Here is a 22,504-nt window from a genome sequence, read left to right as displayed (position 1 = left end):
CTATGAGCTCTTCCCAAAAAAAGTATGAAAACTACAATATATATCTTTTCCATGTGCCCCGGTTTCTCTGAGTTAACAACTTTGAAAATAATTATCAAGTCCTTAAAAAATATTTTTCTTACATAGCAACACTTTTCCCCTACAAAGCGAAAATTCATATGGAGCTTGAATAAGAATGCCCAAGTTCAATCATGACTAGTTTTGGCATATTCTAAATCATATTATTTCCTAAATAAATGGAACAATTCCCTAACTGGGCGCTGCTGATCAAGGAAAGGTAAACAATTCTGTTCCCTAATTTTTAAATATATGAAATACAGGAGCTCATTTTCAGGTTTCATACTAGAGATGGTGTCTCTTTTGATTCTTTAATTCATGATTTCCTGCCATAGCCCTTGTTGGCTGTTTTGGTATCTTTCACCATTATTCTGCTTCAGAAACAAATAAGCAAAATATCGAGTGGAGCCATTAGAGAATTTATTACTATAAATTACTATAACAATACTGTTCAACACAATTGATTACATTTGCAACTGGTGTAAAATGCCCAGGAACTAAAATCCAATTACCACATTTCAGGCAAATTTTAACCTTAAGAAGAAGAACAAACAACAACGATAATGATCACAGCTTATCAAGATACATAGTGATTATGGCAGTGACCATAGCAATGAGTGTAATTTTTTAATAAAAATAAAAGACCTCTAAAAAATATCCCCAAAAGTTTAAGTTGTGAAATTTAAAAAACAAAAATTTGGCAAAAGCCACTTGCTTACCTGACTGATGTCACTCATCCAGGCAGCTTTCTCCTGGCGTGAGGGCGCTAACAAGACAACAGTGAAGGCGGCAGCGTCGGGAGGCTCCACCACTATTTTAAAATCCAGGTGCCCAAACACTTGCCCAGAACCTTTAGCTTGAACACATGTAAGTCAAACAATTAGATGAGAATACAAGAAAAAAAAAAAAAAGAGTGATAACTGCCTTCACATCATTCTATTTATACAATCCATTTGCACTCAAATCGGGACTCTCATTTCAGCAATATCGTACTTCTCAGGCATGAAGAGGGCTTTATTAAGCTCATAAGCAGATGAAGAAGCTGAGGTCAGTAGGTTACTTGAGACTACAATCCTGGTTTCCTTCTGATTTCATAGTTGTTTTTTTTTTTTTTTTTTTTAATTCCCATGATTTATAGAATTCCAACACTCTAATTCAACTCTTCTTTCTTCTCTATCTGCCACTTAATAGTCACTATCACAAAACAAATTCAGTAAAATGTGAATTCCCAAAGATGGTTTAACAAGGCCCATGGGCTAAATGGTTCATACATAAATGACTTTAGGGAGTTTGTCCTCAGCCTCTCTCCCACCTCTAATTCTAATAGAATCCTAAGTGATCAAACGTGACTTACAGTCATCATCGCTTGCATCTGGCTCCTCAATCAATGTGCAGTCTATTAGAGACAGAACCCCACCTGTCTGGAAACAAACCAATTTTTCATTAAGACACTGAAGGTCTTGTGTAGACTGGGAAGCTCTGATTTGTAAACACTATATTCAAGTTGCCATAGAAGAAAGCATAGCAATTCTGCATCATAAATAATTTTTCATAGAGTCCAAAATTAAGCTTAGATGTGCAAAAGGAAGTGAACTCATTTAACTTCAGTAAAATTCTTCCTTTTCAACCCACTCCCACTCAGTTGTTTATACAATTTAGCAAGTCAGCTGATGGGGGACTTAGATGGCACCACAGTGGCTTTAGAGAGTAATGCAGCTTAGCAAAGGGCTGAACTCACCAACCAGGATGCGGCTGAAGCAGTAGAAAGCTGTCATCATGGTGTTGAATAATATTTGTAAGCAATAATAAAAAAGGGTATAGATAGGCAAACTTTTTCCGTAACGGGTCAGATAGTAAATATTTTAGGCTCTGCAAGTCATATGATCTCTTGTCACAACTACTCAGATCTGCCACTTTAGCATAAAAGCAGTCACAGACACAAAGACATGAGCGTGACTGAGTTCCAATAAAACTTTATTAACAGGCCAGGCACAGTGGCTCACACTTGGAATTCTAGCACTTTGGGAGGCCAAGGCAGGAGGATCACTTGACGCCAGGAGTCATAGCAACATAGCAAGACATTGTCTCTATGAAAATTTTTTCAAAGATTAGATGGGCATGGCAGTACATGTCTGTGGTCCCAGCAGCTTAGGAAGCTGAGGCAGGAGGACTGCTTGAGCCTAGGAGTTCGAGGCTGCAGTGAGCTATGATCATGCCGCTGCACTCCAGCCTGGGCAACAGAGTGAGACCCTATCTCAACAAAACAAAACAAAACAAAAAATTTTATTAACAAAAACAGGCTCTAAGCCATGGGCCATAGTTTGCTGACTCCTAGTACAGAGCAAGATAAAATAGCATTTAGCAAATATTGCATTGGTATATTGTAGCGATTTGACAAGATTTTTGTAGCTCAGTAGTTGTCAACTAGTATACAACTTTGTATATGATTATACAGATACAGTATAGTATATCATTTTGTCCAGGTTATGATTTAAATTGTATTTCTTCATGGTGATGCATACTTAAAATACATTTCTATTACTCTGAATTCAAATGAAAATGAATTAAATGGCAGAGTTGGTAAATGCACATTACCTCACTCGTTATGCAATCATGACAATCTGTTTTATGATAATACCAAGCACGGGAAAGTCACAAGTGAGTTAACTTCAATACCTTGTAAGTGCTTGGAAGATCAGTGGAACAGTTATGGAAAATCAGTACCTTGAGCAGATGCAGCTTCCCTCCTGAACTTCTTGTGCATATTAAAAAGTGTTTTGTAAATAAGAAGCATTGTCTCTCTCCTTCCTTTTTCAAAGACAACGAACCCAGGCGAACTTTACTAAGCTTCCCCCTCTCAACGGAAGGTACTTGAATAAGAGAACCTGGTGATTACAAAAATGAAGAATACACAGCAATTAAAATTCTGTCAAGTGAGGACCATGTCCATGGCAATAAACACTAAGACCTGTTTCCCAAAATACCAGGGATTGATTTTATGTGACACATCATCAGAACAAGTAACTCTCTTCCAGTCTGAGCAGAAGAAACAATGCATTGTATTTTAAGGGCTGAACTGTTCCTAATATTTTTGTGAAACACTGTAGACTTGATTCTTCATCCATAAACTGGAAAATAAGTTTGAAAGAAGGCAAAATTGAATTCAAAGAATGAGGCACTTCTGCTATCTGTCCTTAGTGATCTGACCCAATCAATTTATGTGTTTAATAATAACATACATATTACATAATTATATAGAGTAATATAATAACATAACAAAAAGCAAATGCAATGCATTCTTCCTGAAGCACAGAAGGTAGATAAATAGCATATTAATATAGTTTACCTTGAATTTTAAAAATAGAATGTACATGTATATTATAAAAATATATAAATTATATAATTCAGGGAAATTTAGCTAAGAACTATTTTTAAAGGACACCTATTTCAAGTTACATTTAAATTATGTGTGATAAAAATTATTTGTAGAATCTAAACAGAAAATAAACCACATAAAATCTATACCCAGTATACTACTATGAGCAAAACTACCTTCCATTTAATGTAAGAAGCTATACACAGACTTTATAATACCAACATTGCCTTTGATTATATCTAGATTTCACCCTCATAGCGACCTCCCCATACCCCAAAACAAAATTCCAATCTAAGTTAAATATCAAACCAAAAAGTACTAACAAAGATTCTTGCAAACCTCTTGATTCTGACTTCTGAAGTGCCCTGAGATAATCATATTTCTTACATTTATTTAACCTACCACCTACCCCAAATGCAGCCTTACACAGGCTCATATTACCCTCAGAAGAATCATTAAGTGCATATCCAACCCTTGAACATTAACAGCAGTCATCACTAAGAGATGAGATTCTAGACAACCTTATTTTCCTCTTCATACATTTTTCTAGTTTCCTGATTTTTTTTAATGAGCACAAATTATTTCAATAAGGAGAAAAACACCACTAAAGTTCTTCATATAAATAATATATATACATAAGTTGGTAGAACTATGATTGAGTCACAAAATGTTCATATTAACATATGAATGTTGCAAATTGCATCTACTTTTTAACAGAGATTGAAAGGTGTACAGGGTGGCAAGAGACCCAAGTTTCCACGCCTGGATCTCACACTGTCTATTTTGGTGACTGCTGCAGTGGGATGCTTGACAGACACAGAGTAGGCAGCTATTCTGGGCCTAAAGAATAGCAAGGAAGCAGTCCTGGGTGAGGTGTGGGACTGGGGAACAATGGGCCAGGAGACGGCTTGACTCCTACAAAGGGATGGGTAAGAGGAGAGTGAATGAAGGAGGTGAGGTGGGTGGGAATAAACTGGCTGGTAGCCCAGGCAGCAAGGAATGACATAAAGTACTGGAGGCAGGGGAAAGCAGGAGGCCGAAGTTAGGGAAGTCTATGAGCAAGTCATAGCAGCAGAAGGCTCTGCTCATGGGGCTCAGGATGCAATCAAAGCCAGAGGCCTTGCAGAGGACGTGATTCAATGCCTCCCATTTCACAGATAGGGAAACTGAGGTCTGAGGTTAAGCAGATTGCCTAAGGTCATGCCTAAGTGAGAAGTGAGTGATGTAGCCAGAGGATTCGGCCACATAAAATATAAGACTCAGAAAGAAGACAGATGGGAAGAGAGTAAGTTCTAGCTCTGCCATGGGGGCCATGAGTCATCAGGTCCATGAGTTAGGGCTGAGTGAAAGACTGAGGCTTGGACAAATAAGCTTGGTGGACAAATAGGTTTGGGAGTCATTTTCAGAAAGGCTATAAGCAAGCTGTGAAAACTCAATAATAATGTGTTCGTTAGTAAATGCTTCTAGCAATTTAGTGATTTTCTATGTCAGAAATTATAGAGTACATAAAAATAAATACAATTTAGAAAGAAATTAGAGAATATACTGTTAGCTCATATATTAGCAATTACTGTGGATTTCAGCTGTGAGACAAAAAAAAAAAAAATGGTTCCTTGGCAACCATACACTAATATGCTTAATCTATAATTGTTTACCTCATATCCAAGTAGGAGGGAGACATAGGAGACTGTGTACATTAGGTACATACAGAAATGTATACACCTGAATTAAAAGTAAGAAATTGCAACACTATGGTTTGTGAAATAATCGTATTTGGAAAAAGCATTTTCAGTGGATTTTTTCATATTTTCTCTTGCATTTGACATGATGTTTCAACATAGCTATGAGATATGAAGAAAGGATTCCTTGCTAGCTAATATAAATTAGAGAAATACTTAGTATTCATTTAATGATTCATCAGATCATTGCTATAGCATGATTCTTTGAATCCTGGTCATCAGTCTGTCTAATAATTGGGGTCAACTTCCAACAAAATTTTTGTTATTTCAATCACTTCATTCCCACAGAATGGTATTCAAGACTATGCCCCTTATTCTGAATTCTACTGAGTAATGAAAAAGAATGAAGAGCCATTTCCAGCTTATTGGGTTAGGCATTTGGGAAGATATAACTGTCTCTAGACCCCAGGTTACAATTTCAGAGAACACTGGTACATTGAAAGCACATGCCTTAGAGTCTAGGAATGATTAAAATACCAGAAATGTCCATGTCTTATTCTCAAGGCACTTAGTCCTGTATTCAGTCACCTATATTTCATTTTCCTGATTTACATTTCCACAAAACACTGTTCACAATGCATAATAGATTTTATACAAAACGTCAACTTAGAGTGCCTTTATCTTCTACTAAACATTCATATATATTTCATGTTATTGAAAATAGGAAGTCATTCCAAAATTTAGATCTTGGCTTTTAAAGTTTATCATAATCTTGCAGGTCATAGTCTAGGTGCTTTTGTGAGCATTAGCTCATTTTTACAACAATCCTAAAAGATAGCTACTACTATTAACTCCAATTTAAGGAGAAGAAACTGAGGCAGAGAGAAGTTAAGTAAATTGCCCAATATCACACAGCAAGGAAGTAGGGGAGACAGGATTTGATCTCCAGTGATGCAGCTCGACTGTTTTCCTATCATTGCCTCAGACACTCACATATTTATTCAACAAACTGTTAATAGATTTTAGAAAACAATGATAATATCAGCCCATTACTATAATATAGTCTTCTGTATCCTATCCATCAGACTAATAATTGGAAACCATTTACAATAAAACTTTCATTATTTCAATCACTAAATCCCCATCAGAAAACATTCAAGAGCTGCTGATGCCCTTATTCTAAGGTGACCTTTCAGATGATCTGGATGACGTATTTTTTCTAGTTTCTATGAATAAAAATTCACATAAGGTGGAAACCTCATGCACACATGCGCGCACACACACACACAGAAATAGACCACATATCAACCCTAAAAGTAATTAACACAAATATTAGCACACCTTTAGAGATAAATTGTAGACCATTTCATAGAAAATAAGAATCCCTCAAAATTTTTTTTAAATAATAATTTTTAAAAACACCTCAATGGGTCTTAAAGTCGTTAAGGGTGTTATGTAAAAGTGATAATAGAAGTAACCAAAGCAAACAATGCAAACTTTCCAAATTGTCTGTGATTGTATTACTTCCTAATTTCAGATTAAGGTCTGAATTTTAGAAACCAGCTTTACTGTATAACTCTTAAACAACTAACCAAAGCACGCATGCAGAAAAATACGGCTAAAAGGCAAATCATTATATTGACATCAACACAATAATACCAGAAATATTCATAGCTGACAGAAGTGCCTTAAACATGCAGTACATAACAAGGAATTAATAACATATGGGCATGAACAAAGGGAGAAATTGTCCATGATTGTTTTCTCTCCAATTGCAATGAAAAAAAAATGACATCCAATATTTGACCTTCCAGCATTTTTCATTATTGAAGGTTTTTTCAAGCTCGGACCTAAAAAAGTTTACATTTTTTTAGCAATATAGTAAATGTTTATGGGTAATAATACTTCCCAATCAAAAATCCTTTAAGAAATGGTACGCTATAGAAACTTTTGTCTCCATTCTCACATACTATCAAGCACAAGTCAATTAGTAGACATTTTCAGCGAACTCCCATACAAGAAAAATACAACATAAAACACTTTACAGTCATAATTGCAATTCAATAAATAATTTAATTCAATGCCCATTTTCCAGGTACCTGTAACAGAAAACATCATACTAGACAAGGCAAGGCAGAGAGAATTCCTAAGCGCTGCCCTTCAGAGTTGACAGCAACCAGGACAGAGAGGCACACAAGCAAGTACCTCTACACAAGAGGATGAAATACAAGCACCAGGGGTAAAGTGCCTTGGAAACAAGCGGAAGGGAAATCCATTCTAACTGGAGGAGAGGGGAGGAGGAAGAAGAGGAAATTATAAAAGGCTCCTTCGAGGTATCTGATCTGAGCCTGGTGGGACAAGCAGACCTTCAACAGGCACAAAAGAGATGGATAAGGACATTCCCAGCCCCCAGGCTGGGGACAGCACAAGTAAAGGCACAGAGGCTGGCAGGCAGGAAGCCAATGTGGGGACACAGTGTGTGCAGAGGAATAGAGGAGGCATTACAAGGGCCTGATGTTGCTAGCATTGTATTCCACCCTTATTTAAAGAAAAAAGAATATCTAAAGCCAAAAATGAGAAAAGGAATAATTTCCTAAAATATACTCCCAAACTTTAACATATATGTGGTTTCTCCTTGTAAATAAATAATGCAAAATAGAATGGCATGCATCAAACTTTTAAAGTAGTCTGTGCAAAAATTAATGTGCACAAAACATTGTCTTGTTCTTGAGGAGTAAAAGGAGATTTTAAGCAGTACATTATGGTAGGCAATGGCAACACAAATATCTTCAGATGATATTGGCACATTATAAACAGAAACTACATTAACGATTGAGTTCCAAATTTATGGTCCACTTCTCACCAAATTCAAAATTATAAATGTGTGCAATATATTGTCTCAAATCAACTGCCTGAGGCATTCTCCCCTCCCCCAGAGGACCTAAGCACTAAAAAAATAACTTGGGATGTGGTTTACGTCTTGCATTTTGAAATAACAGCTGAGGAGAAATATGCACTGTCAGGCTGTTGCTTCTCCACAGTTTCCGGCACAAATATCTTCAACTCTTCAAAAGCTTAATTTATCGAGTGATGCCCCCAAAGCACACTCCGCAAACACGACAGCTCCTGTATTACCAAAGCGTGGCAAGGGTCCATCAGAGACATTTCGTCTGGCAACGGGAGTTACCAGTTGAATCAAATTATATCGTGTGGAGCGGATCCGGAAGTGCTGATGAAAAATGGGAACAAGAGACAGCTGTTTTCACTTCGGACATGGTCCCCAGTCTTATGTGAAAGGGCTTTGAGTAACGCAAGTTTCTCCTGAGCCTTGGCCTGGGTATCGTCAGCACTTGGCACTGCCACGGCCGTGGGCCAGGCCGACCGGTCCTCCTTGGAGCTGCAGAGAATGTCCGGGCCGCTGAGGAGGAGCGTCCAGTCAGAATGTAACTGCCTGCCCCACTCGTGCTTTACTATGATTGTGTTGCTGTTTTTCATGGTCCCTGGAAAGAAACAGCACAAAGGTGGGCCTCAACCACCGCCTCGGCGAAGGCCGTGGGGGGTCCTGCGGGCACCGCACCCGTCACGCCTGCTCAGAACGCCTTCCGGGGTGCGCTGAGATCATGTGACAGCCGCACAGCGCATCCGGTCGCGGGTCCATTTCACAAGGACTTACCTTGGCGGATGAACGTTTGGCTGGTGTCCAGCAAGATGTCACAGCCCTCCACGATCATTCTTTCGATGGCAAGGTTTTTCCTTATGTTTTCAGTGTCGCTGACTTCATCGTGCATTACTCTGTGACACAACACAGACAGGATCACAGTAAGGGATTTTCTGTTGCCCTAGCATGTAGGCAAAGAAGAGCTCCATCTGAGAAGCTCGGTTTCAAGCTTGTATTGACTGAACCCGGGCTTTGGGGGAAATAGACTGGATCTGTCCAGGCTTCAACAGGCCATAACCCAAAGCAACACCAATGTGCCTCATGATTCTAAAGAGTAAATGGGTCAGCAATTAGGAGCATCCTGGGCATGTCTGCTTCTAAGTGCAACAGGAAAGCAACATGTCATTTTGTGGCCAGATCCCGTCATTGAAATTAGGGGGTCATTTCTTGGAGGCAGTCTAAATAAGAGACCTTTAGACCATTTATCCCATATAAGCTAAAGTAACACAAGCATAAATAAGTGCTTGTAACAATGAAAAGTCACTGAGAAATGCAAACTGTACCTTCTCTAAATTCTTGCCAAATATGAATACAAAATGCAACTGAGAGTCTTTTGTTGTTGAGACAGGGTCTCGCTATGTTGCCCAGGCTGGTCTCAAACTCCTGGGCTCAAGTAATCATCACCCCTTGCACCCTCGTCTAAGCCTCCCGAGTAGCTGGGACTACAGGTGCATGCCACCACACCTGGCTATCATTTTTTTTTTTTTTTAATGCTGAAAGAAACATGAACATTTCCAAACTTAAACCAAAATACACCTAATCTGAATTACATAAATTCATATGCTATAAGAACATTTTCCAAGATATGTATTTTTCTTGGTTCAAATGAATGTGAATGATGATTCAGTATCGCCTCACAAGCTAGTATTTAACTTTGAGGTGAATCTGAGAAGCTGGATTTGTTCTGCTGCTTCTTCCTTGGAACATATACAGGAGGTTTCTGCAAGAGACTAACTTGCTGCTTTCCTCTCCCAAGCCTTTATTATAAGTTCTTGGCGTACCTGGACAGTTCCTCTAGCTTTGATTTGGCAAACTCCAGGCTTTTCCTTTCCACATGCTCATGGGGTGTGTGAGCGAGGAGCTCATGGAGTGTGATGATATATCTGGGGATCTAGATGCAAACAGAGGCCAGTGTGAGCAAGACGTCAGGGTGGGTGCAGGGCACATGCTCCACAGGGCCATCATTGCTTCAGGCAGCTTGTCTCTACTCTCCCACTTTTGACTGTTTTACACATTTTTTAAAAAAAGAAATACAAATAAAATGTACTACACTTCACACTTCATGCACACCAAAAAAAGACTTCACCAAGAATACATGGAAAGGTGGAAATTATTGAAATGTTATGGTACAAAGAGATGGTTGTTTAATTTTTTTTTTTTTACATAATCATACACTTTTGATCATAGTTTTTGAAAACTGGTTCAGAGGGAAACAGACACAGCTATCATCAAGTCACTTGAGTCTGTATTTTAGATATATGAGTCCATTTGCAATGTTTTTAAATCAACAATCCCACTGCACTATTCTCTCTAAGAATTAAAACTTGAGAGAAGACATGTTCACCTTTATTACTTTCTGTTTCTACTTCATCTCAATTCATCTCCTTGCAGTAAAAATTATTGTTTAATTAGGTTATTTATTTGTACTTTTGTTTATTAACAGACTATCTGAATTCTGTCAAAGACAGAAACTCCACCAACCAGAGGAAGATCTTAATAAACCATGGTAGAGATTGAACTTAATTTGTAGTGACACAACATATTTATTGTGGGCTTAATTTGAACAATAACATGCATGAACATCTACCACAACACTGCCCACTGGGGGGTTAGACCGGGTGCTCCAGGCTTTGCCAATGTGTCTAGTCCTCCAACATCATAAGGATTATGTTTCCATCTTATAGACAGAGAACTAAAATGGGAAGAAGTTTTAGGATTTTATAGATAGAGAACTAAAGTGGGAAGAAGTTTGGTAACTTGCCCAAACTTGCCCCATTGGTGGCCTCACAGTAAAGGGCAGTGTCAACTATAAGCCCAGCTCTGACCAGTGCACTGCCTTCTCTCAGAGCTCACCCTGGGAGCTCTCGTCTGCGGGGACTGAGGTCTCACTCAGCACTTGGAAGGACCTTTCAGAATGAAGAAACTAAAACGGCTTTCCAGGGCCCTGTGTGCGGTTTCTTCCATTCTGTCCTGAAGGGTCGGTGGCCTTACCTAGGGATCTGCTTTGGCTCTTGTGCAAGTGGTGGCCTTCACTGGGCTGCTTACCAATATTTATTGTCTCCATTTACACACTATGCATAGACACAGCCACCATTAGCACAGACTTTGAACTTCAGCTCTGGAATCGTGCCCTAAGGAATGTCATCAAATTAAGATTTCAGGGAGCACATATAGGCCCCCTTCATCGTGGGAGGCTGGGACACAGGAGAACCCTCCCTTCATAGGATATATGGAGGAGATTTTCTGCTCCTGCCATGAATTTCTCACTAATACAGCCCTTAGGGTTGTCCCACTTGATGAAGACTTCTGGGATAAGAGTGCTTTCAAATATCCTTTTCGTTGGCGTAATTGCATGACTGATAAAAGTTTGCCTCTAATTAGTAGTTCCCCAAGAAAATCAAGGCAATCAATAGCTAATGTCCTCAATTTTTCATAGTGAAGGGGACAGATGTAGGAAAGCTTGAGTACTTACAATGCACTGAAAATCCACAAAACTGAGTTTGGTCAATACTCTCATGATCCTTCCTCATTACTTAAATTTCTTTTAAAGTGCTCCCTGGCTAAGATTCAGGTAGATGGATTTGAATTCAGTCTCTGGCCCTTTCCACTTTATGGTGAAAGAAGAAACAAGCACTGAAACTTCCAAAAAGCAGGAAAACTAAGTTCTGCAGAGAAGTGGTCAGCTCTCCAAAGGGCTCATTTGTATCTTCAAGGGCTGATTATAAATCTCTTCCCCCAAAACCAAGAATCATAGGAACTGTCTAAATGAATCATAATTCTGCTTTCAATTATGGAACAAATACTTGTCACTTTATAGACATTAATTAGCTTGCTTTCCAATTACAGTAAATAAGTGGATAGAATAGCAAGTAGCTACTTTCTGGAGAACATCTAACACTGCTGTTCTTGTCAGGAGCAGATTTCACGATCGGCTTACCAATGGACTTTCAACACATACATATCCAAATAAATACATGAGCAGCTGAAGCCAATTTAAGTGGTACCAGCCAAGCCACTGTCTTTAATAAATAAAAATTATGTTAATGACAACATTATTTTCCATAACAAATTTCTTGGTAATACTTGGACTTACTGTTGTGATAGTTCAACTGGGGATAATTTTACTGCATCATCCAAATTCTACAATTTCTCCATGTTTCCATAGTTCAACATAGTTCGATAACAGCAGCAACTGACTAACTCAAAAAAGGGCCCAGAAGGAGGAAGACAATCACCTTCTCTCCTCTTCTACACATACAAGCTAAAGGCTTCCAATTGCCTCTCCTCCTCTCTCTGCCCCTACACTAACTTCTGCCTCCATATCTAGGCTCAAGAAAGTTTGGACAGAGGTCTCTTGGCAGTATAAACTAGGGTCACCTCTTCCATTGTTGGCTTCCAACAAAAAAAAAAGTGAGAACCCTAGCCTCATCCTGAGGTGTCCAGCCTTACAAGGGAGCAAGGCAGACACAGAGAAGTACCACTGCTAATACAGAGAGAAGCAGATACAACCGGACCCTCCAAGGGATTCAAACACCTCCACGACTATTTCACTTTATTAGTGAAAGAACCACAAGGGAACAAGAAGGAGAGAGTGAGCTTAATAAGCAAAAACCTCTCAGCTTCAGCTTCTAGAAAAGGCAATTTCCCCCAAGTGTTTTCTAGGGTTATTTCTAGAGAGAAGGCAGAAGAGCGAGGCATCAAGTAAAGAAGACAGAAGGGAAACACCAAGGAGCATGAGGGCCTTGGGCAGAGAACTCTAATGATGTCTCCTATTCAAAATACTTATGGGGAAGCAAACAAAGACAATCCCATGTTCTTTCAGTTTGCTCATTTTTTGCAGTTGGACAATTCTGGCTAAATTCTTTGAGGCTTCTTCCAGAGCTCTGGTTAGACTTGTCTGGCAAAAGCCAGAAAGCCTCAATATCTGACCCAACATTCTAAGGTTTGAAGTTACCACATCCTTGGGGAGGGGGCTCCTAGACTACCACCAAGCTCCTTGTAACACCACATAGTTACCCAACCCAAAACATCAGAACCGGTGTAGTCACCCTAGGATCACCACATCAGAGAGCTAGAGTCTGGAGATAACTAGAGCTCAGCTGCCTCAATTTACAGATTATAAAATAGCTATTTAGTTTAGTTCAATTATTTCCCCCAATGCTATGAGTGAGACATCAGGTCTCCTAAAGATTCCCAGTCCAGTGTTCTTTTTATGACATTATAAAAATTCCCTGGGGTCAATCAAAATGCTCAGTCATTGCTACCAGGCTTAGTCTTCAGGAGAGGAAGGGCAGGGCGGTGGGCAAGTATCCCAGCATTTTAAAGAAATACAAAGACCTTTCCAAGGCCCTACATTTGCTGTATTTGGACACCTCATCTACAGCAAAAGTGCAGTTCTTCAATTTCAAAATATTGAAAAAATCACACCAAGAGGGAATTAAATAGCATGAAGAAAGACATCAGGGAGCTGTCAGGTAGGGAGCTGGTTCCTCTCTGAATGCCCCATGTGTCTTCACAACTCTACCTTTGTATATTCAACTGACTTGGGGTTACTGAACAGATACAACTTGGGGTACTGAATCATAACCTAGAGATATTTGTCAAAAATTCACATAGAATCTCAGAAGAATGTTATACTATATAAGATGTTTCATTGTAAATAAAATCTTAAATTCCAATTATGTAGGCAGTTTTTTTAAAAGTCTGAAATCTTTCTTGTGAAATATTTCCTCAGAGGGGCAAAGAGTTCAAACAATTCAGTTCCAAAGGAAAACAAAAACAAAAACCCTATAAAGTTTCACTATACTTAAGTGGTTTTAAATGCATCCTTTTGGTTAAAAATCTGACTAAACTTCTATGGCAACTTCCAGGATTTCGAGTGGGACTGACAAACGTCAAGGCAAACAATCGTGCACCACAGCCACATTTCTTTGTGAGGCTGTGAAAGGATTAGCCAGGGTCAGAGATGCCTGCTCAGGAGGACAAAGCGCTCCACACTAACCATAACACACATGATTAGTAGAATCGGTTTACCACATGACAATTTGGAGGCCTGGCCAGAAGCCACCTAAATTCCACAATGGGAACACTCAATGCTCTTCCAAAAGAACAGAATTGACCCTTTTCAAAAGAACAGGAGATTCAATGCACATTTTGGCCTCCCTGGTTCTCACTTCCGGGCTCTTAACAGTAAAGCCCTAGATCCAGGAAAGAATGCGACTGTTCTTGACCCCTTGGGTTGCTCTAGTCCCAAAAGGGGAGACCCTGCGGCCACCTGACTAGTTGCCAAGAGTCCTCAGGTCCCACCCGTGCCTTCTGTTTCCTAAGTCTCCACAGCCGCTGTGACCAGGGAGGTCCTCCTTTTGTTCTCCAGAGCTCCAGCCAAGGGAGACTCAACAGCAACCACGACAGGAAGGGAGGATGGGCCGGAAAACAGAAACCTTCCCAGCAGCCACTCCATCCCCAAGAATCTTTTATGCAACTAGCATAAACTGGAACATTTGCACAGAATCCTATTTCTGTAAACCAAATAATATTTTTAAACATGCTGGAGGAGGAGACTCCATGAAAGAGGTCTGTGTGGAATCTTTCTGTAAAGAGAAAATTGTGCAGCGTTTCAAAAAATCATTCTTGAATTCTTTGCTTCAAAAATGCCTGGTTTTCTTATATCCATTAGACACAGAGAATGTGTGGCACAATATTTGTTTATCTCAGGGTCAAGCTAAAGACAACAACAGACGATGCATCTGTGCCATAATTCCTCCCAGGGCACACTTACACATCTCACGCTGGTCACTCTAGGTATCAGTGAAATTGAGCTGGAACCTCTGACTTACAAAATGCATCCCAAGTGACTTACCTGAAACATGGGATAGGTCAAGAATGTCTCCAGCATCCTCCCCTCACAGGCTGGATTGGCTTCATACTGTTTTAAGAGTTTGTCAAAATCTCTGTTTTGCTTACAATTGGCGAGAACTTGCAGGCTGTATTGGTGATTACGTACAAATTCTTGATAAATGTTCAGCATGGGGAGCAAAATATCAAACAGATCAGCTGGAAAGAAACAGTAAACATGGCTGTTTCCCTTGTTGCTTGGTAAATTACCTACACTGGGCAGGAATGGCAAAGAGTAGGTCCCAGCACCAGGTGTCACACATGCATGGAGCCGCAACCCTGATGCCCGAATGATGATCTGGTAGAATGCACTCGTAGGCAGCACTTGACTCCAGCCCCAAATTAACTATGACAGGCCAGGGGAAAGAGTCAAAAGGTAACTACTGAAGCAGGGCCCAAAGTACCCAAAAGGCAAGGAGACAGAATCCCAGGGTATAGAAGCTCACAGGTCAACAGGGTGATGCAAACAGTTTAGGCTGAATAATATTGGAGCTATTTTACTCTAATTGTGGCCACTCTAAAAGAAAATCTTACATCTTTAAAGAAGGCACTTACCTAAAATTAAAGTGGGCCAGTTTGCTATCCTTGCCTTTAGTCCTTGATGAAATATTTCATGAAGAAACATGATTGTTTCACTATTTAAAAAAAATGGAAAGATAACATAATTTAGTTGCTATAATGTGTTTATTTTGTTTAAAATCCACTGAGTCCTTAAAGCCTTAATATATACATAATATATATGTTCCATAGGGCCTCCAAACTATATCCAATAATAACATGGATTATACTATCCTCTATCAAGCAATTGTGACAGCCTCAGCAAACCCTGACATAACATTCAAATACTAGAGGACAGAAAGCACCAAATCATTGTCACATAACCTTCTTCATCAATTTTTAAGTGAGCTTTCCTCTATTAGAACATAGCACTTCAATTGATAATCAGAAAATTAAAGTTATGACCCTTTTTTCTTTTCATATGTGATTCTAGATAAGTTTCTAGAAAGTTTCTCTGTCAGTAAAATGAGTTTTGACAGAAGGAGAGAGGATGAAAAAATCTAGAGCAAAAATTTTGACAAAACTCCACTATAACCACTCCCAAGATACCCAAGACAGAAATACAAAAGAATCTTCTGAAAAGAGTGAGGCCTACATAGAGATACTAAAATAAGAATGATGTATGAATTGGGGATCTAAATTCCTAAAAGGGCCAAGAAGGGTAATTACGAAAGTCAAAACATCATTTGCTTTCTCCTCATTGGAATTAACCTACTGCAATGAGACTTTGAAGCCTTTTCTGAACTAACACAGTGACATAATCAAATACAGAACTGTTCATCTCAGTGAGATCTCTTGGCTTGTTATTAGTCAAGTTCCATTACAACAGACATCAAGAAGTCCTTACTATTTCAAATGGTCCATGAAATAAAACAGAAATGGTTCCATGAGATTCTAATTTGTTTTTCTTTTATAATAATTTTAACTAAGTAGTGTTTGTTGTTCAAGGATTTCAACCAAATCTAGTTTGGCAGGTATTATAGATTAGTCATTCAATCTATATTCCATCCTCCTTCTAGGTGGAGAGGGGTAGAACTAAAACTACATTTCCCAGACTCCCTTGCAGCTATGGTTCTGGATGTAAACTCAGTTCCACTAATATATGCACTTGGAAAGACAAGGAAGGCGGAAGTAGGGGTCATCTTCCTGTTGTTGAAAGTCAGTCATGGAGATGTGAGTGCTTTGGGGCAATATCAGCACCCAACCTTAGGATTCTAGTTTCTGGGAACAAGCTTCCAGAGTCTGAGAGGCATCTGTGGCAGCAGCGGTGGTGGCAATGGTTTCCTAACCTCTGGATCACATCTATGTTCTCTGAAAGTTAACAGTTTAAGGGCCACTCCCTGACTTTACTCCCCTAGCCTTTCCAACAGATTCTGTAAGCAGTGAATTCCCTCCACTCAGAGAGGGATTTCTCTGTCCTGTGTTGAACACAAACTACCTGATACATCTACCTTCATATTTTGATACCCGCATGGTTAGAAAACAGATGAAACAATTCTGTATATAAATAGGAAGATTACATTTTCTTAACTATAAACCTGTGTTGAAATTCAAAATTATTGAGCTGCCTAGGGCTTAATTTCAAAGGCATGTAAAGGGAATCTAGTTAAACAACAGTAATGATATAAAACTCTTTAAACCTCACCTTTAAAAACACACCTCTTCACATTATGTTAAGTGAAATAAGCCAGGCACAGAAAGACAAATATCACATGTTCTCACTCATATTTGAAAGCTAAAAAAGTTAATCTCATGGAGGTAGTGAATGGAATGGTGGTTACCAGAGGCTAGGAAGGGTAGTGGGGAAGAGGAGGATGAAGAGAGGGTTTGGTGAATGGGTACAACAGTACAGTTAGATAGATGGAATTATTTCTATTATTTGATAGCACAATAGGGCAGCTATAGTTAACAATAATTTATTTCAAAATATCTAGAAGATTTAGACTATTCCCAACACACAAGAAATGATAAATGTTTGAGGTGATGGATATCTCAATTACCCAGATTTGATCATCATACATCATATGTTTATATCAAACTATAAAACATACCTCATAAATATGTACAGCTATTACATATCCATTCCATATTATGTATATGTATTATATAACCATAAAATGTATCCATAAAAGTTAAAAATAAAAAAATTTAAAAAATATCTTTTCAAATTTCCATCTAAGTCTAGATGTGGTAAATAACTGCTAGTCTATATGAAGAGCTTATGGCTTTACCTTCCAAAGAGAGGCATATCTTGACTCTGAATTTAAACAATATGATAAACCTGGCCTTCCCTGTTTCAGATCAAGCAATCCAGTGGAAACAGAGCCAGAGGCAACCTAAACCAATGTGACACAGCCTCTTTATTTACCTCTAGGTACCACCCTGTTTCTCTGTTCCTCATTATAGCAGCTCTCCTCAAAAGAGTTTTCAATACCCACCCTCTCCAGTTCATCTCATTATCAGAGTGTATACACAATCCCATCCACTGCCATCAGACCTGTTGAAACTGCACACTTGGTGACTGAAGTATCACCAGAATGCTGTACTGCCTGAGGATCAAGGGCTACCCCCAGGCTCCTTTGGATGTCTCATACACTTGAGAGGAGCCATTGCCAGCAAGGTGGGGAAATCTCTGTCCTTCCTTTTAACAAAAGAAAGCCTAGCTTTTAATCTCACATTATCAGACTACCACTCATCACCCTTCTTTTCTATACTCATCTACAGACACACCAGTGGCTCTTTCTGATGCCTTGAGATCTGAGCTCTCAGCTTACGGTTGCCCTTTTCTCCAACACTACTCTTGTCATAATTCTTGGGGACTCCAATAGCACACAAACAACATTTCAATGTCCTGGCCTCACAGGACCTTGAACTCTTCCTCCAAAGATCTTGTCTTCCATTGACCTCAGTCAACACCCCCTTGATTGTACTCTAGACCTTGTCATTGTCAATAGCTGCATCCCTTCCCTATCTCAATTTCAAGCACAACATTCTCTGACTACTCCTAATCTTTCAGTTCACTGCCTCTAGAACCCTGACTCCAAAATTCTTTCACACTATCACGACCTAAATCCCCAGATCCCGCCACCTTTTTATTGGCAAAAACCTCTCATACCAGCACTACTTTCTCTCCTCAGTTTAGATTCCATGGCTCATTATTATAATCTCTTCCTTGTATACACCTTCAACTTCCTTATTCTTTTCTCACTTCATCACAGCAGCCACAACACCAATCCTAATTAATCCCAATCCTCCACCCACTCTGCACCTGCATCCATGCCGCTGAAAGTGGCTAAAGAAAAACATGTAACCATTCTGACTGATCTCACTGGAAAGTCACAACCACTAGCCTAATAAGCTAACACAGGCTCTCAGTGCTGCCCAGCACTAATACAACATTCCTGAATCCATTTACTCCCCTGCCCCAGTTATCACTATTCCACACCTCTTTCTCTCTTCTCCAACTCTGACACTTCCCTCCCATCTGCCCCATCAGCAGATGGCCTTGCCTCCTGACTACAGAAGTGTCCATGTACTATTCCTGCCCTGCCATGCTCCCAGCTAATGACAATCTCCTGACCTGTGCAGCACATTCTGTCCACTTTCGCCTTTGCAAGTTTACTGCTCAGCAATTCCCTCTCTCCTCCATCCTTCTTTTACCCTCTTCATTTGCCTCTAGGTACCACCCTGTTTCTCTTCTCCTCTTTAGAGCAGCCCTTCTCTGAAGAGTTTTCTATACCCACCCTTTTCAATTCCTCTTCTGCCCCCACCGCCTGTTCTCTCCTAAGGCTCCAATCAGGCTTTGGTCTCTAATCAAAGTTACCAATAAACTTCGAGTTGTTAAACTTGGAGTTAAACTTGGTCAATTCTAAGTTACTGCTTATTTGACTTTTTTGGCATTGTTGTTGGTTCCCTCTTGCTTTCGTTTCCAGGACAACTCACTCTTCTGGTTTTCATTGACAACTCAGTGGATCCTCTTCACTCTTCTTTGCTGGCTCCTGTTTATCTTCCTGACCTCTAGATGTTGGAATATCCATGCTCCTCTTTTCTTATCCATCTGTGCTCACTTGCTTGGTAATAACATTCAGACCAGCAGCTTTAAATACTATCTGTATGCTAGAGGACTCCCAAATTTCTATCTTCGGCCCAGAATCTTCCTCTGAACTCCAAACAAATATCCAATCCCTACTCACTTGACATCTCCACTTAGATGGCTAATAGCATCTCATGCTCAACAGATCCAAGAGAAAACAGTTCATCTTTTCCCCTCAGCCTGTTCTTCACTCAGTCTTTACCATTTAGTAAACAGTAACTCCATCCTTCTAGTTGTCCAGACCAAAAAATGTTGCAATCTTACCTGTCTTTTTGCTTTCTCTTAAAACCCACATCAAACCCATCAGCAAATCCCACTGTTGAGTCCTGATGGATACGTAAGCAACAAGGAAGGGGCCTCCGGTGGGGGAAGGCTCCAGGTAGGGGAGAAGAATGAACAATTGTTCTGAGAAACACAACCCACTAGCACAGGGAATGACCTCTTCCACACCTAACCCCCTCTTGCACGACCCTATAAAACTTCCCTCCAGCCCCTGCCTCTCTGCAGACAGCCCCTTCTCTGCTGTGCTGCCCATTCCACCCTTGTAACATGTTTTCACACATTCTCTAACAAATCTGCCTTACTTTATCTACAACTGTTTTGGTACATTCCGTGACACTGGCCCCAGCTAGTCGCACCTGTGACACCTACTGGCTCTGACTTAAAAATACACCCAGAATCCAACTACTTATCTCTTACTTGGATTACTGAAATAGCTGCCTAACAGGTGTTTCATCTCTCACTTTGTTTATTGAAATAGCCACCTAATTGATCTCCCTACAGACTATTCTCAGCAGAGAAGCCAGAGTGAGCCTTTCAAAAACAGAAGTCACATCACACCCCTCTCTGCTCAAAACCTGACCAATGTCTCCCCATCTCATTTAGAGTAAAAGTTAATGGACGTACCATGTCCCACCTTGATAACTCCCTGACTCTTCCCTTCACTGACACTGAGCAGAGCAGGCCCTCAAGCTCACCCGCCGGGCATGTTAAAGCCCCATGGTGCCTGCACACACAGCTCCCTCTGCTTGCCTCACTCTTCCCCCAGGAACTTCAAGCCTTTGCTCGAATGTCACCTTATCCTTGAAACTTTTCCGAAAACCTGCTGTAAAAAAAACTATGGTACATTCACAGATTGTAATACCATGTCATGATTTTCTTTAATAGAATGCTCTTTAGCTATCAATATGGAAAGATCTTCAGAAAAAATGTTAAGTGAAACAATGAACTATATGTTAAAGTACATTGCCTTTGTGTAAGAAGAGGGAAAATAAGACTCTATATTCATAGTTTCTTAGATCAAAATTGAAAAACACTGAAAGGATAGCTAAGAAACTAGTACAGATATTATGTATAGAAATTGGCGGGGGGGGGCAGGTGCGGTGGCTCACACCTGTAATCCCAGCACTTTGGGAGGCCAAGGCGGGCAGATCACGAGGTCAGGAGGTCGAGACCATCCTGGCTAACACGGTGAAACCCCATCTCTACTAAAAATACAAAAAATTAGCCAGGCGTGGTGGCAGGCGCCTGTAGCCCCAGCTACTCAGGAGGCTGAGGCAGGAGAATGGCGTGAACCCGGGAGGCGGAGCTTGCAGTGAGCTGAGATGGCGCCACTGCACTCCAGCCTGGGAGATAGAGCAAGACTCTGCCTCAAAAAAAAAAAAAAAAAAAAAAGTGGGGGGAATCAAGTGTACAGAGACAGGGTGAGAGTGCAACTGCTAAATGTTGTTTTCATGTTATTTTGACTTTTGAACCATGTGAGTGTACTGTCTAGCCAAAAACAAATAGCTAAAATTCTAAGTAAAACACCTAAACACTCCCTTGTCCCCTTTCTCCCCTTCCCTTCTTTATTTTTCTCCACAGCTCTAATCGCCATATAATATTCTATCTATTTCACTAATGCTGTTCATTGTCTATCTTCCTGCATCAAAATTTAAGTTCCATAAAGGCAGGCATTTTCTGATTTTTCATTGATGAATCCTCAGCAGTAAGGAAACTGAAGATGTATTGAGCAAATAAATTCACCAGAGCTCCTCAGGCCCTGTCTTAGCTTTTGCTCTTCCTAAAATACTTGTGTATAATTAACATGTAAAAACCCATAAATCACTCCATTTTCTTCAGTTTATGAGAGAGATTATCTTCCCCAACACACATCTCCACATGACAAGACAATGTATGTCAAATAGAGAAGAAAAAATTAAGAACATTAGATGCCAAGATTCAAGTAAAGATATAAAAATAACAATGGAACACAAATAACAGCTTTCTTATTTTTACTATCATAAACTATCGAGATGAAGTTCTGAGACCTTTTTGAAGATTAAGTAAAAATTCTTGTAGGAAATACAAAGGGGTTTTTCTCTTGGATTTATGCAATGTCAAACCTGTTGAGAAAAATACTGCTGACGTCATCGTGGCTGATGGGGGGCTTCTTGGAGCTGGCGGCCATACGCAGGGGCCGGAGAAAGCCGTTGACCAGGATGTAGAGCTGGTGAACGTACTCTGACTCTGCCTCCACCATGGTGAACACAATCTGGTTTCTCTTCCTCATACTTTCAGCATGGGGAGAGCAAATGTAATCCTGCACAATGGTCTTCCATTTCCTTCTGCACAACCATCCTCGCATGAAGCTCTGAACCTACAGAACAAAAAACCGAAAGGGAATCTGACTAGTTGCAATGGTGATTAATTTATGGACAAGAACATGAAATATAATTAAAAATCAATTTTGCAGAAAACATGAGAGCCTCTAAAATTGATCAGGATTCCCTAGGGATGATGTGAAAAATAACAGGCAAGCCTGAGAAAGTGCACTGGCCTGTGTGTTTCAGCCAATCAACAAACATTTACTGATCATCTTTAAAACGCCCAGGTAAATGCTGGGCACTGAGCAGTCAAGTATATATTAT

The 22,504-nt window shown here is 39.8% G+C and overlaps 1 protein-coding gene across 4 annotated transcripts in view; it reads right to left on the bottom strand.

Annotated features, from left to right (window-relative positions):
- RASGRF2 (Ras protein specific guanine nucleotide releasing factor 2) overlaps positions 1 to 22,504 on the bottom strand; it is a 264,596-nt gene that overhangs the window by 135,634 nt on the left and 106,458 nt on the right. For all 4 annotated transcript variants that reach the window (XM_015140344.3, XM_015140347.3, XM_015140346.3 and 1 more), the window contains 8 exons: positions 21,980 to 22,233; positions 15,500 to 15,579; positions 14,910 to 15,103; positions 9,832 to 9,941; positions 8,786 to 8,904; positions 2,782 to 2,942; positions 1,412 to 1,478; positions 777 to 913 (listed from right to left, as the gene is read on the bottom strand). In XM_015140344.3, the coding sequence (XP_014995830.1) occupies positions 777 to 913; positions 1,412 to 1,478; positions 2,782 to 2,942; positions 8,786 to 8,904; positions 9,832 to 9,941; positions 14,910 to 15,103; positions 15,500 to 15,579; positions 21,980 to 22,233 (1,122 nt within the window). The remainder of the gene's footprint in view (positions 1 to 776; positions 914 to 1,411; positions 1,479 to 2,781; positions 2,943 to 8,785; positions 8,905 to 9,831; positions 9,942 to 14,909; positions 15,104 to 15,499; positions 15,580 to 21,979; positions 22,234 to 22,504) is intronic.

The sequence above is a fragment of the Macaca mulatta genome, chromosome 6 (genome assembly GCF_049350105.2).
Source record: "Macaca mulatta isolate MMU2019108-1 chromosome 6, T2T-MMU8v2.0, whole genome shotgun sequence".
NCBI lineage: Eukaryota > Metazoa > Chordata > Mammalia > Primates > Cercopithecidae > Macaca > Macaca mulatta.
This window is presented reverse-complemented; position numbering and strand designations above follow the sequence as displayed.